The 16,718-nt window shown below is 35.2% G+C and overlaps 1 protein-coding gene across 1 annotated transcript; it reads right to left on the minus strand.

Annotated features, from left to right (window-relative positions):
* Nucleotides 1-357: 357 nt before the first annotated feature.
* On the minus strand, nucleotides 358-4,092 carry LOC149213890 (disease resistance protein Roq1-like). Its single transcript, XM_089389198.1, has 4 exons — nucleotides 3,483-4,092; nucleotides 2,209-3,379; nucleotides 1,775-2,080; nucleotides 358-1,674 (listed from the first exon to the last, which is right to left on the minus strand). Exons 1-4 carry the CDS (start codon nucleotides 4,019-4,021, stop codon nucleotides 358-360), a joined length of 3,333 nt encoding a protein of 1,110 aa, XP_089245324.1. The 5' UTR covers nucleotides 4,022-4,092.
* Nucleotides 4,093-16,718: the final 12,626 nt, after the last annotated feature.

Genomic DNA, 16,718 nt, shown 5'->3' on the forward strand with positions numbered 1-16,718 from the left:
AATAAATATGAATGATGAAAATATGACATTCAAGTCATTATAATACCTTAATATTGTATTCAATATTAATGACCTAGAAACATAATAAAAAAATTAACCTATGCGCACTGAAATAATCACCGACATTTTATATACAAGAGAACTACGACATTATTACTTTTGGTATTTGGTTGCTTTATTTGTTTTCCAATTAAATATTTACAAAGTTATATATATATATATATATATATAAATAAATCTACTACATATCAAATCTTACTTTTCATATTGGAAAAGCATGATGTCTTAAACATTATCAGTCTACTCTACACTTTACTTGAATCCGAGACATCTCGAGTACTTTGACTCGACAAGTCATCAGTCAGGTCCTCGTTGGCGCAGATCCTTGGCCCCTCGCAGATTGGGACATCCAGAAATAACCATCGAATATTCGTCAACCATCGAATATTCGGTCCCTTCAAGTTCTTCCAACGCATGGCACTCTGACACCGTTAGCTCTCGAAGCTTTGTCAGTGGCTGCAAGTCGAGTATTCCCGCGACCCCACATTTACGAAGTTCCAACGTCTCCAAAGATGTCAACGTTCCAAGACCAGAAAGCTCTTTCAATTTTGGACAGTAGCTAATTTCTAGTGTTTTAAGTTTTGCAAGACCACAAAGCCCGTCAATTTTTTCCAACTGATGACAATGCCACAACTCTACTTCTAAGAGTGAATTTGGCAATGCTTTAACCTCCGCCAGGAGTGCACATTCGTAGATATGAAGACGTTCAAGGTTGGGGCAAACACCTCTACCAAATTCTACGGCCGATATCTTTGTCGAGCTTAGGCTTAAGTCTCGAAGGCCAAGCATGCACCCAATCGAATTTCCACCGGTTTCTCTTTCCCCTCCAAGTCTGTTGAATGGCAGGTCTGTTAACGGACACTCCATTACATCTAACCGAACAAGATTATTCAGCTCCATGATCCATGGTGGTAAGCATTCGACACCTGACCACGCAATATCCAATGTTTCCAACTTAGTCAACTCTCTAATAGAATCGGGCAAACATTTCAAATTTGCCAAATGCCAGATCTTCAATTCCTTCAAACTCCTTAGGTAACCGACCCAAGCCGGCAGCCTTTTAAGCGGAGGGAACGACAGAATTTCCAAAGCTCTTAATTTTTTGATGGCACTTGGCAATTCTTTTATCCCTGTATCCTCTAAAAGTAATTGTGATAAGTTCTGCTGATGTGCTACTTGACGAGGTAATACTCTAACACTTTGACAATAAGTCAGATCTATAACTTCAAGTGTGGTGATATTTCCAAGAGCCTCGCTGGACATGGTTAAACTATCGCATCTAACCAAACTGAGATGTTTAAGTCGGATTAACCTCCCGCAGGAATTTGGAAGCGCCCGCAATTTTGAGCAATGGTCCAACTGAAGATGTCGGAGGTTCTTTAAGTTTCCAAAGGACTCCGGCAGAGATACCATTTCTGAATAGCCAATGATCTCCAAGTGCTGCAAGCACTGCAGATCGCAAAATTCATCCGGCAAAGTTTTCAGAGGCCGAGGCACTCCATCATTGGTGGAATACCCCACGACAATCTTCTCAAGGATCTTCAGCTGTCCTATGGACTTTGGAAACTCTAATAGAGCAGCCCTGATGTGCAACTGCCTCAACTGTAGAGGTGCCTGCATTGTAACTTGTAACGTTATGTCTGGTGGGGTACAAAGACAAAAGGATTCAATAGGGCTCTTTAATTACCAACGGAAAAAAGAAAGGACAATATACCTCAAAATTACCATCTCCCCAGAGTCTTGTCAATCTTTCCCCCTCCACGTTTAAAACACTTAATCTCTCCATTGGAATCCAGGGAGACAGGGAATCGAAGGGAAACCCACGGCTGTGGAGCCATATGAGATATTCTGGGGAGTCCACCCCTGTCAGTATGTCTTCCCAGCAATTACCCTCAGTCATAAGCAGCTCCAACCTGCTTATACTAATTATGGGACGATTGGCCAACTCCACGTTTTCACCGAACAATCTGAAAATCATTTTGTTGTGGCTCCTAGAGTCCACGTGCACAAGTCCACGCACCTAAATTGTTCTCTTAAACGGTTAGAAACAATGTCATATCCTCGCGTAGTTTAAGAATTATTCATAACATGACACACACAAATTGGACAACACAACAGTATTTTGAATGAAGAGCTTGAAATACATACAGCTGATTGGTCGGACAGATTATGAAGAAAGTTGTCAGTTGGTTCCCAAAGACGATATCCCCCGAGAGGTTCCTTCTCTGCCAGATATCTGCCCAGGTCCCTCACGTGGTCGTGCATTCTTAGATACTGTCTCTTTCTATGTCCTCCCCCTTCCACTTCCACGACGTCCACGAGACATCTGTTCTGTAGGTTCCGAAGACCCAACCGTCCATGCCAGCCGGATCCATCCCATACTCTTATGGCGGTATCCCTGTCTCGATGTATTTCGTGATTATTCCATCCATCGTCAGCTTCTCCAGTAAAGAAACATGCAATATCTAAGAATATTTTCTTTTCCTCTGGATCCAAACCATCGTAGCTAATTTTAAGTATGTTTTGTATATCTTCCGGGAGTATTTTAGAAATTTTGTGCAGTTGGTCATTCCAATACTCCAAATCATCTTTGCCGTGAAGAAGCGCGCCAATTACTTGAAGAGATAACGGCAATCCTTGGCAGGCATCCAAAAATTCTTTAACCAATGTTTCAAATTGTGCAGCAGGATGAGGCTGGCCGAAGGCATGCGAACAGAAAAGCTCTTGGGAGTGTTGTGGATTGAGGCCTTCAAGCTTGTAGATAGATGTTTCTACAATGCCGAAGCTTGTAAGAACATCTTTGTTACGAGAGGTAACTAAGATCAAGCTACCTGAACTGAGAGCATCCTTCACCGGAAAAAGCAATACGTTCAGCTGGTGAATATGATCCACATCATCAAGGATTATGAGAGCGTGAGAGCTACATCGCGAGACACGCCTTCTCAGCTCCTCTATACCCTGATCAATGCTGTCGATTGACACTTGGGATCCAGTCAATTCTTTGCCAACCGTACTCAGCAGGGCATCTAAAGATCTACTGGCTGCTTTTTCTCTGATATCAAGTAAAAAACAAGATCTATGGTATTTTGATCTCTCACGATTGAAGTATTTTTTTGCGAGGGTGGTTTTGCCCACCCCACCAAGGCCTACAATTCCCACAACCCTAGTCTCCCCACTTTGTTGAGGCATTAACACGCTTCTCTCGAAATCTCGTACTTTGTCATCCAATCCCGTGGGATATTTGGAAACATTGAGGGGTGTTTTTGGAAGTTCCTTCAACACCCGTTCCACGACGTCCTCAACGAGTTGGCTATCGTCACTACATCATATGCAGAATAACTCGACTAGTAAGTAAGAAACGCCTACATATAGCTTTTATAACATAAAAAGAACAACTAGCCTAAAGAATTAGTGGTTGTTACCTGTTACAAGCCTCGGCCTCCACCACAAAACCCACTAAATATGAAGCGTCATAAAGAGCGCTCCTCCATTGTTGGATAGTAGTGTGGTCGTACCTTGGCCTCTTTCGACGAGACTCATGGTCAATTGTTTCCTTCCCTTCTAGAATGCTCATATGTCGAGCATACACTCCGTTTCCACCGAGCGTCCACCGAAGTTCATCAGGCTTCACGCCATAGAAGATGGGAACAATAGTTTTCCCTGACTTCAACATCAACAGAAGTTCCTTTAGACACCAACTTGACTCTGCGTAATTGGTGGAGAATATTGCTATATGAACTGACGCATTGCGAATAGCGGTCTCTAACTGAGAAGGTATGTGGTCTCCCACCTGCAATTCTTCCTTGTCAAGAAAGACACGCAGTCCATGGACAATAAGGCGTTTGTAGAGATGGGTTGCTAAAGTTTCCTTAACATCCGGACCGCGGTGACTCAAGAAAACGTCGTAGTAGTTGCTGCTGGTGGTTGCAGCTGCAGCAATGGGGTTGGAAGAAGAAGCCATTAGAGAAACAACTAAGACGAATGGAAAACTAAGATATTTATCTCTCAGAGTGGTTGAGGATGCAACACAGCAAAATACGTGCTTTCTGAATGAGCAATGGGTATTGGGACTAGACACATTCCAATATTTATAATTAAATGCTACGAATTTATTAATAAAAACGGAAAATTTTCAATGATTTTTGCGAAAATGCCTGGAAAGCGTGATTGGCATTTTACCCATCATGCACGCAGGGAAGACTTTTCCACAACCTTGCGAACAACCCGTCTCTCCTACTAGTCTCTCTTATTTAATTATTAACTATTCCATCTTCCTCCTTCGTTGAATAAAATATGCGGTGTAAGCCTGTACGACTTTAGCAATATAAATCCTCAATTTTCAATGACTTTATGCGAAGGGGCCTGTAAGGCGTGTTTGATAATTTATAGGGAATCAAAGGCTGGACATGCCTGATAATTAATTTATTTAAAAGTTCCGTGATTTGATATTTCTTTTTATTTAGGTAAATATTATTTTCAACTGTACTCAGTGTATTTTTTAATTATGATATAGGGTAGAGATCTTCCAACTTGCTCTAATTTTTTAATTACTTTTTGATTTATTCAATTAATAATTATCGGGTGCAGGGATCTTCGAAGTTGTTTTACTTTTTAATTAATAGTTATATGAGGTAGGGATCTTGGAAGTTACTCTATTTTTTTAATTATTATTTAATTAATAATTATATGGTGTAGGGATCTTGAAGTTGCTCTATTTTTTTAGTTATTATTTAATTAATAATTATATCTTGTAGGGATTTTGGAAGTTGTTCTATTTTTTAATTATTATTTAATAAATAATTATATCGTGTAAGGATCTTGGAAGTTGCTCTATTTTTTAATTATTATTTAATACGGGAGATTCCTCCATGCAAAGGGAATTTATTATCGATCTCTTCGCGTCTTTCCACGCCTTCCAATGCTTTCAAGAAGCCAGATACTCGGCATCTTTTGTCCCTTCGTTTCCCTACATTGTCTGTGTTTGCCTTTAGAAATATAAATCCCTAATTTTCAAGGACTTTATGTGAAGGAGACTCGAAGGTGTGTTTGTTAAATTAACAGCGAATCAAAGGCTGAACATGCATGACGATTAATTTATTTAGAAGTTCGGTCATTTGATATTTCAATTAAATATTATTTTCAACGGCAACCACTGCATTTTTTATTATTTGATTACGTATAAATGATATAGGGTGGAAATCTTCCAACCTTCTCTATTTTTTTAATTATTTGATTAAAAATTAGATGGGGTAGGTATATTTGAAGCTACTCTATTTTTTAATTATTATTTGATTAATAATTATACGCTGTAAGGATCTTTTAGGTTGCTTTATTTCTTAATTATTTTATTGATTATCATACATTTTTGAATTTGGTTTTACATAAAATTGGATATAGTTTAAAATATTATTAATGGTGAAAAATAAATGATGATGATAATGTTGTCGCTCATGCAATTTTAAAATATTATTAATGATGAAAAAGAAATGATGTGATTAATGCTAAAGGCATTTCTCTACTATATGGATCATAAAAATCTTAGATCTAACAGAAATGATGATGATGATGATGATGATGTTGTTGTTGCAGCCGCACCAACATGAATAACATGTATATATTGTGTGAGGAATATAACTACTAGTTTATGGATAACAAGTGTACAGATATTTTATTACAAAACAAACACACTTATCATTGATATAATAAACTTAAAATGTTACATAGAGGATTTAAATTTAAGCGAAAATAACATTTTTACTATCACTCAAACTAAACTCAATTAACCATTAACCAAATATTATAAATATATTTAAATTTTAGATTATTTGATTTAATAGTTAATTGTGGTAATTTAAAAATATATAAATTTATAATTAACTTTGGTTTTAAAATATTAATAAAAATGGTTTTAAAATATTGATAACAATGGTAACTTCTTTATCAAACATTATTCTTTTACGGCTATTTCTCGGCTTAGACACATAATTGAGCTAAGGGATTAACCTTTATCATGCTTAGGGAAAACCTAGGGAAAAGGTTTTCGCGGTTACTAAGTGATAAAAGGAGAAAAGTATATTGAGGTATTGCCCGAATATATATATATATATATAATAATAATTTAATAGAATTTTATATTATTATTCGATTAATTAATATTATATATATATATATATATAATTTTATTTTTACAAAATATTAATTATATGGTTTGTTTGGTATTTTTTTGGTTAATTATATAGTTGGGATATAATTTTAAATAATGTGTTATATTTTTTTTATGGGGAGAAAGAATGAAGATTTGAAAAAGTGAAATTATTTCCTGGTATACTCAAGTTTCAAATTGAAAAAGATTGAAAATTTCTATCAATTTATGGTCAAATTCTTTTCATGGTGTTAGGGTCTTACAAGAGGAATCAGTGGTGTTGGTATTTTACTATTCATCTTGGTCAGTTTAGCCCATAAATTACTAGGTGTCATAACCTAAAAGGTTTTCATGTTAAAAGGGTCATTAATCAAACCAGTCTAAGGTTGGGAAGGCTTTTTTCCTGTCAAGTTTTTGTAAAATGACCTTGTGGGTAGAATCAAATATGAAGGGCTCTAAATCAAATTTCCAACGAGCTATAGATCTCCCCAAATGGATGCAATAATCAAAAGTTATGGCCACGTAAAAATCCCTCTTCAAAAGCTTGGGAAAAGGAAAAAATAGCTATATATAGGGAATTCAAATTTTACTATCTAATGCTACCCAACCTGGTCGTTGCACAATGCTGCCCAACCACTTCGCATCGATTCTTTGGCACCCTGCAAGGCATCCGCACGATCATAAATTATTTTTCATTAAATTCCGAGGGGGGTTTTTAGAAGCACTTGAGGAGGGCATGCCAGTTATCCATTGTATAAACAGTTAGCAACTACATTGTATAAGTCCAAAACTTGTGGAACCTTTCCAAGAAAGAATGAATATATGCCAGGAATTAACGAAAATGAAACATGGGCATTGAAGTTTGAAGTGTGGATGAAGATAATTGTTAATTGATAATTGTTAAGTGTGGATGACATATATGCTAGAGAGGGAAAAATTTCATATTGATATGCAAGAACCCTTCTTTACACAACTTAGAAATGGACAAAATACAATGGAAGGAAGATGTGCTCTTGGGAATTCAATATAATTTTGCCTGCAAATTTCTTGTAAACCGATGTTTATTGCTTACTGAGAAGGTTGTGAATTGGTATGGTTCCTTTTATGAAATTATAGAGGCGGAGAGTATAGGGAACATTATTCCTGGTATCAAACAGTCAAGGAAGGGGTACAAGTATATCGAAGGTTCTACTCTGAAGAAAAAGAAAAATCTAGAAGTGTTTTGACGATTGTGGTTTCTATAGTACTTTCCCAACCATATATTTTTATGTTTGATATGGTCACTATGCTTGGAGATATATGCTTCAAAATGATATTTGGAACTTGGCATCAATTATTGCATACCACAAGCAAGCATGGGAAATCTGCTGACATCAAGAAAGCTGTCAACTTATAAACTTGTTCCTCCATGCACCGAGAGGATTTACAAGTTGAAGGAGTAATAAATTTATTAGGACTCAGATCCACAACTAGAGTTATTCCTATGCACTTCCACCTCCAACATATGTTTTGAGATCCTCATTCTTCGTTGTTAACAATCTAAATGAAATATATTGACAATGGGAGCATGGGTTTTAACAAAGCATGTTCATAGAAGTAGTGATGGATGGTGGGGCCCATTTATGGGAAATGAGATTGAGAAAAATAAAATGGCAATGGAGAACATTTGTCGCATAATTTCCCATGCTTAATGGCTTAAAATGCAAAGCCTCTTATATCCTTTCCATAGTCATGATTTTATTTGATAATCCACCATGTTTTTAATGGTCTAGACTGTTCGAAAGGAACCCGAAAAGCAAGAAAAGTGACTCGATAAGCTCTGAAGGAGGTCGATAAGGGAGAAGGGGAATGTACCAAGGCATCTAGAGGAGTTTTTGCCATTCTAAGAAAGTTTTTGACACGATGGCAGGCAATTTGAGATTTTCCAAAGGACTATGGTCAGATGTATAAAACTGATTTTATGAGTTTAATGTTGTTCAGACGAGGCATATGAGGATAATGATGATTTTCTGAGTTTAATGTTATTCATGTGTATGACCTGAATCTTGTTGTTCTATTATAAACAATGATAAAACGCACCGATAGGCCACCACCTAGAAGATTAGGATAAACTCAGTTTTGGTAGCTCGATTTTGATCCACTTAGTGGATGAATGAAATGTATCTGGTCCTTGGACGAAATGGTATTTAATGGCTAAGCATATGGTGTAATGGATATATAACAAGGAATCGTTGAGAGTAGGAGGAGGCCCACTATGTGTAAATATTTTAATAAAATGCTCAAAGCATGCTTGTGCCTTTGTTTTCAGATATTTCTGTGGTGTGTGGTTTCAATTTTGTGTTTTCTTTATGTTAATTTGATATCCATTTATGAATTTGTTGTCTTGAATTCATCCTTACATGCTCAAGATAATTGTGGATCTCAGACATGATGGAATTCTTCATCGCTCTGTCATGGTTCTTCTGAATATTTGGTCATTAGTTATGTAGTATAATTCATAATCATATGCTTTGTTGCATTTGATTGGATATTTCTATGTTTCCCTCATTCTTCACTATACTACAATCAATAATTGACTTGGAATATGTTCCTACCTTGTCTCTGTTATCTAGATGGCTCATGCATGCCCTGATTTTCTATGATCTTATATTTTAGTGGCTCCCTCTCCCAACAATTTTCATTAAATCTTATGTCATCTACCTTCTGAGCTTAATAACCATTCTAAAATCCATATCCTATCAATCTTTGATTGATAGTTGATCCAACGAGAGAGACCTATTTAAGATTAGGGGGACTAGACCTTAACATACAAGTGGTATGTGGTTTACCTCTTGGATTTCTCTCCTTAGCCCAGGGAAATTTACAGAGTGTTAACACTTAGTGAATTTGATTAGAATTGAAAATTGTGGATTAGATGGTATAATCTATTCAATCTATTGGGAGATTGTAAGATCACAACCATGACTATTATTTTCCAATTGGTTGTGTTTGCATTCATTGCCATTGCAATTTTTATTAGTGATTGGTGTACCTGTTTCACTTGCCTCTCTCAATGGTTGGGAGCTTGTAAGATCACAACCATGACTATTATTTTCCAATTGGTTGTATTTGCATTAATTGTCATATCAATTTTTATTAGTGATTGGTGTACCTATTGCACTTGGCTCTCTCGATGGTTGGTCAAGTAGCAAGAATACTTCATATGTTTTGGCCTAGTGAAGACAATATTTGAACTTGTGACCTCAAGGTTATGGGACTTATGAGCTACCAAACTACTCTACTCCATACCGTTGATTAATATCATAATCAAAGTGGGTACACCAAACAATTATGTGATATACTATATGCATATCCCTATATAGGGGTGGCAGTACTTTTCCATTATCATAATAAACTTCAAAGACTTTATTTTCCTCTTCCTACCAACTTGAATTTATTATCCTGTGAAATAAATATGCATAGGCTATTTCATGGAGTATGTGTCAAGACAATCTAAAATCCTAATAATTGACCCTATGTCTTCAAGTCGAAGAACAACATCGATGGAGACATTTAGGTGCACTATTATGTGGGGAATATTGCAATTTTACATGAGTTTTTCATTTGTCATCTAATGATGAAATTTTTCTTTTTGCCTCCAAATATTGATGAATAAAATGATATTTATTTCCAATGCTTGTCTCTTTTTCTCTCTTTCTCTAAATGAGACTCTTTCTCCCCATAACAGTTCAATCGGTATTGTTACCTCTCAAGAATCAAAATATATATTAATGGAAAAATATTATGTTGATTACTTTTCTTTGTGGGGCATTTTCATTGAACAATGATATCCCATTCACTCATGAAATTGATGAGGAATTAACCAAATTTACTTGATGTAGAGGTAATTAAAAAATTGTACAAGTGAATATATAAGCTACGAAAAAGTGGGCTAAACCAACTAATTATGCTTGAAAATGGAAAGGATATTAGCTCATCTCTCCATCAAACTAAATTAGCTAAAGGTGTGCATTCATGGGCTCATGTGAGATTTTCAATCAATTCCTACCAACATCAATGCCATGAAATCAAGAACATAAATCCTATAGGCCAAACAAGATTCCTAAATGAGAACATCCACGCCCAAACAAATAAATTGTTCATACCAAAAGGGTTGTATCCATTAATAAGTTTTGAAGAACTTAACCATCGATAATGTCTTGACCATCCCAGTAAATAAGTGAAAGCCTCATTAAATTGCACTACATTACCCTACCATAACATTATATGCTTCCAATGCCAATAGAAAGTAACCCATCCAATAATATTCAACATCCATAAAAGTACTATATAAAAAGCATCCTAGGCCTAGATATTGCAAGTAACACCTTGTCCCAAACCATCTCAAGGAAAACTATAACCAAAATATTTCTTATCTAGCATTATCCTGGAACCACACACGTCCAAAACACCTTTAACTAGGATCAATGTAGTTGTATGTAAACCTAGAGAAATAACATGATGAACCAAAATGTATCCAAGACCGTTTATCGAGAACAATAAATTATTCTTATTATTAATAACATTTAACCAAAGAGGTATCCATATACGATTACCTACATCAAATATAGGAACACTTATTGAAGATAGGAGTACATGAAAATCGTACAACGCCTTACCATGAGTATATTGTATCCATTGAGAAAATATGGGCTCCATCGAGATCTGTTTTTCTAGAGTATAGAAAGAAAGCATAACATCATTATGAATATAAATTCCTAAGGTATGAAAACCTAATAATAAAATAACCTGACTAAAATGAGATTTTATAACTTTTTTTTTACTCCAACATTCTCATTGTAAAGATCCTCACACCCCAACTAATTTTATTTTTTTAAACTAATATAATTAGCCATATCATCCGTCCTTAACCATACAACTACATCATACCTAACTGTCACAACATCTTAATAATAGATTATTGTTTACTTTACGAGGAACTAAACTTATGAATGGTTATATAGTAATCTTTATCATTTCGATAATACATTAGGTATTTCTTTCCTTTTTTGATAGTAGATTATTGTTTACTTTACGAAGAAGTAAACTTATAAATTCATTCTTCAATAATTAGCCATATCATCCGTCCTTAACCATACAACAACATCATACCTAACTGTCACAACATCTTGATAGTAGATTATTGTTTACTTTACGAAAAACTAAACTTATGAATGGTTATATAGTAATCTTTATTATTTCGATAATACATTGGGTATTTCTTTCCTTTTTGATAGTAGACTATTATTTACTTTACGAAGAAGTAGAGTTATAAATGGTTATATGGTAATCTGTATTTTCCTTAACTAAACTTATGAATGGTTATATAGTAATCTTTATTATTTCGATAATACATTGGGTATTTCTTTCCTTTTTTGATAGTAGATTATTATTTACTTTACGAAGAAGTAGAGTTATAAATGGTTATATGGTAATCTGTATTTTCCTTAACTAAACTTATGAATGGTTATATAGTAATCTTTATTATTTCGATAATACATTGGGTATTTCTTTCTTTTTTGATAGTAGATTATTATTTTCTTTACGAAGAAGTAGAATTATAAATGGTTATATGGTAATCTGTATTTTCCTTTTTTGATAATAGATTATTGTTTACTTTACGAAGAAGTAAAGTTATAAATGATTATATTAATAGATTATTGTTTACTTTACGAAGAAGTAAAGTTATAAATGGTTATATGGTAATCTTTATTATTTAGATAATAGATTGGGTTTTTTTTTTTTGGGTTCTATCATAAAATCCCATGCATTCTTATTTTAAGAATGGACTTAGTCTATTCCACAATTGAGGGATATGTATACCATGTGTACTCGTAGTTGTTTCAACATACTTTAACCTTTCCAAGGTACGTAATTACTTTATTGATCCAATCATGTATGCAATACACTTTCATTAAAGGAGTCTCATAAGTTTTGGCTAATGATTATTGCACAAATGTATATAAGGTTTTCTTTCCTTATTTTTCTTCTTAATATGGGATTATTCGTATGAGAACCTGAAACTATCTATGTTCTTGGAAACCTTCTGGATTGTTCTGCATCCAAGTGGGAAAGCCATCCATATGCCACGTTTGCAATACTTGTATGGTCTCACCTGACGGTTCAAATCATTTATTGTAAAATCGACGATCAAGATTAACGATAGAGTTTCATACCCAGTTAATGAGCCTACTCAATCACAAAAGTGCCATTTCATTTCTTCTTTATTTTACCTTTGTTTTCGCAACTTTTATGGCTAGGGTTCCGCCCTCGTATTCAACGATAATCTGCCATTCCCGTCGACATCATATTAATAGGTGTGCTCATATTATCGTCCTCCACCATATTGCCTCCATTTGTCATACAATGGCACTTTGACTTTGCAACCTGTCTAAGGAAAAATTGTTCCTTGGAACTATACTTGTGACTCTTCTGAAGATAAAGTCTTAAATGAACTACTATAATAGTTGTATTTTCTAGTATTTTTCCTGTTATATTTGCAGTAGAAAAATATTCATTCTATAACTGATATTATTGATTGCCTTCTTTCTCAGGTTTAAAAAAGGTGTATTTTTGTGTTCAGAGATAATGCTTCTTCGTGCATTCTCATAATCTTCAGAGGGTAGGAGAACGTTAGTAATGGGCTCTTAAAACGAAATGGTGAGTATTCGAATGTCACTACCAGATTTAAGGGTTGCCTTCCTTTTTTTGAAAATAAAATTAATTTTTATTATTTTTAATGTTTTAGAAAGAACTTAATTTTTATTATTTTTAATGTTTTAGAAAAATCTAGGGTTTCACAAAGGGTTTCTTCTTTTATCTAGTTATAAATTGTGATTACTCTTCCATGTGGAGTTGGAGTTGGTTAAAACTACATAATCAATTAACTCAGTGTTAAGTGTTGTGTGTTGAGTGTTGAGTGTTGAGTTAAGTCGAGTGATGGATGAAAAGTTAAGTGCAATCCATATTTAGAGTGTGAGTTAACTGAGTTAAGTGTGTGCATGTCAAGATATTTTAGGCAAGTCACTACTTGGAAAAGATTAAATACCCTTCACGTTCATTGTAAGAATCAAGTTTTGTGTAATCAATAGAAGAGCAGCAACTCATGTTTTATGTGTGAATTCATGCTTTGCCTCCTCCATCTTTCCAACAAATTGGTATCAGAGCCAGGCTAAAGCCAAAATCCACTAAAAGGAAAAAATTATGTTTTGGAAGATCTGTGAACAGCCACAGCTGCAATCAACAACCATCATGGCATCCTCAAAGAACAGAGGGTGGGAGAAGAGAGAGCCATAAGTGCCTCCGCGAATCCTCAAAGAACAGAGTGTGGGAGAGGAGAGAGCCACAAGTGCCTCCGCAACAAAGTGATAAGCCATTTAATATTTTAGTGGAAGGAAGGAGTACAAAGCAGTGATTCCTTTTTATTTTGCTAAGCCCGTAGGCTTGAGCCAACGACTTCTGTGTATGCAGCCAGTCTACAAGTCCAATTTGTTGAGCCGCCTTTAGTAAAAGAGAGCCCTAGTTCTTGTAGCAAGTTCTTTAGAGTGGAATTTTTACGCCACCACTAGCAGAGTGTAAATGTGTGAGGAAACTTGCATAGATGAATTTAACTAGTAAAGGTTGAACACACAACTTTGCAGAGCAAAAACACTAAAAGAAAATCGAAAGAACAAAAAGAATTATGTTGATATTAAGAAAATAGGTTACAATTCTCATGATATAGCATCACTAGGTGAAGATCCCAAGGTAATTCACCATAGTGGTGATCAATGAGAGGACTCGACACCTACAACAAGTTCCAGAGAGAACTAGCCAATTGTGGATTGAAAGGATAAGCAAATCAGGGAGTAAGTCATGCAGAAAGGATCTTGCATGTAGTCCCATGCATGCATGGACAGTCAAAGGCATCAATCTGGTGAAGATTCCAATGTTGAAGCCTTGCATGTCAGTGAATGCTCTAACTAAGTGTCCGCATTTGCCAATAATGAAGTGCTTAGGTGTGTAGTACCTCCAACACAAAAAAGTCAGTGTAAGTGAAATTCAAGGTGGAATGCATTTTTCGAAAAACCGTGAAGAGAATGAGAAAATTCAATTAAAGTCACATGAGCTTATTTATTGGATTCCAAAGGTTTTTTTTTTAAGGTTTTTAAAAAATGGCATGTGCATAAAACAGATAGTTGGGGTTTTTAGCGAGATGCTTTCCCCAGGAAAATACTGTGTTGATATGTGTGATTGATGCTTCTATGTGCGCATGTTATTGTTTCTACTTCTGCAAATTGATGATCAACGTAGAGGAGGTTATGTATTATGCATGTATTCCGCAATAGTGTATAATCGGGATAATCTCTGTGAATATGTGTCATATTATTCAAAATTTCTACATGCATTTTTCATGGAATGCTTTCATTTTCCATTCAAAAGCACTGATCTATTGGCATAGACAGTGTTATTAAACTATCCATATCTATTGCAGGGATTGGATTCATTACAAGTTTGCAAGTCCCATGGGAGAGATTAGCAATTGTTTTTAGTAATGCACATTTTTGTAAAGAGTAACCTTTAAGTGATTGGCTCAATTCAAATGGTAGAGTTATTGGTAGTAGCTACTTTAAAGTTAGTTGACCAGTCTTGCGTTGTGAGTAAATACTTCACTGTCACACATCCAAAGTCTTTATGAAGCTAAAATTTAAACTTTTACCATACTCTCGAAGCCAGCAAGTGGGATGTGTGTAAAGGATTCATTGAACCAGTCAGCATACATCTGAATAACTTCCATGGGTTGACACAAAGTGGTAGAAAGCATTTTAACTACCTAAGTTTTTTTGCTACTAGTCCCTTTTTCACTTTATAGGTAAACTCCAGCTTTACTTTCAATTTGGAGTGAACTTGTTCTATCTAAAGACACCCTAAAATTGTATTTACTCATGAGGGAGACCTATGCACCACTGTTGGGGTTAATGTACCCTAGAGAGGATCAACTAGAAACTACAAACATTTTTCAGGGGCCATTGGGTTGCGTAAACTCAATAGAGATCGACAAAGAGGGTGATAAAGGTCATGCTCATACAATTGTACCATATGACTAAATGAATAAAGAAACAAATAACAACATGGACGAAAGTACATGCAAGAATTCAGTCAACATTGGGTGCCCACTAAGTTCAAGCCTTATAGTTTAGCTCATTTGACAATTGAATGCATGCACTTACACACATGTTTCCTGGAGTTGTGACATCCCAAATTCATTGTTGCCATTTTGAGGTTTGGAATATGATCCCTCTTGAAATATTCAACAGTCTACTATAGAGTTGAATCCGTTGTTGGTAATCTAAAAGTTCTCTCAACGACTACTTTTTAGCCAGTGTGAAAATTTTTCCCATTTTATTCCTAAAACACTTTTGAAACCCCATGTCACTGGAATGGTAGAACAATTAATGTTTCCAATAAATGGTCAAGAAACAGAAACTTGACAGAAACATCGTTTCTTGGCCATTTATTTTCCTATGGGTAATTTTCCTTTCTAGTGATTCATTATTTTGGTAATGATGGTAATTGTTGTGAGTAAACATGGTATTTCTTTGACTGTGATGAGAAAATAGGGATGGATAGAGGAGATGGCCATGTCAAATCCATTTGTGGAAACCATATTTGGGTCCATGCACATCGCCCATGAAATTTATCAGAGGTTGATGGCTAGCCGTGTCAAATCCATTGATGGAAACCATCTTATGAAGGCTGGGTTGGAAGTTTTTTATGGATAATAGAAAAGAGAGATCAATCCAATCTTCTCTGTTGGCACAAATTTCATCACTAATAACCAAATCAAAGGACTTGATTTTGCAACAGTTAAATTCCTATCCTGACATATGGTAAGTCTCTATCTTTTCTTCCCATTTTTATCCTGTATGGTAGTGATTAATAGCTTTAGATTGATTTTTACAAACTTAGATCTGTTCTCTCGACTTCTATCTATATTTGAGATTTTGGGTTTTTACAGAAATTGATTGAGTCACAGTTATTGCTGCATTCATTCATGTAATCTTATAGGTGGTTAGTTCATTATTATAGTAACAGGTGTTCATTGCTTGATGATAATGTCTGAGTTTGCATTAATATATTGAAGTCTGATTTGAACTTTTAAAGGCTTTTTGGGGCAGATGAGGAGACCCAACTTTCATTTTTGCAGAGTTGGATAAAGAGGCATATGGAAAATGGAAGCAGGATATTGAAAAAACCAGGTATGTTTGTAGAGTTTGGGAAATCTTACAAAGACCCAGGATTTCACATGATTGAGAGAGACAATTTACTTGATGTGGTTTATAAACATGTACATCATCTGCTAGATGGGGAGGAGCAACTGGAGGGGCCATGTTTTGGCAACTGATGACAGAAGGAATGAGCTCATATGGAGATGGGTGTGATATTGTTTTGTTTGAGAATCCATCCACAACAACTCTAGTTTCTGGTCAGTCTCATA

This window comes from Pinus tabuliformis, chromosome 1_1 (assembly GCF_031772625.1).
Source record: "Pinus tabuliformis cultivar Carrire ecotype Pingquan chromosome 1_1, CPIR1, whole genome shotgun sequence".
NCBI classification, from domain to species: Eukaryota; Viridiplantae; Streptophyta; class Pinopsida; order Pinales; family Pinaceae; genus Pinus; species Pinus tabuliformis.

What these genes read in the sequence shown, in the direction of transcription:
- LOC149213890 (XM_089389198.1), bottom strand. Translation starts at nt 4,021, where the DNA reads ATGGCTTCTTCTTCCAACCCCATTGCTGCAGCTGCAACCACCAGCAGC. An exon ending in ATCTGTCCGACCAATCAGCT is followed by an intron (nt 2,081 to 2,208) that starts GTATGTATTTCA and finishes AGAACAATTTAG; the next exon opens with GTGCGTGGACTTGTGCACGT. An exon ending in GGGGAGATGGTAATTTTGAG is followed by an intron (nt 1,675 to 1,774) that starts GTATATTGTCCT and finishes GTTACAATGCAG; the next exon opens with GCACCTCTACAGTTGAGGCA.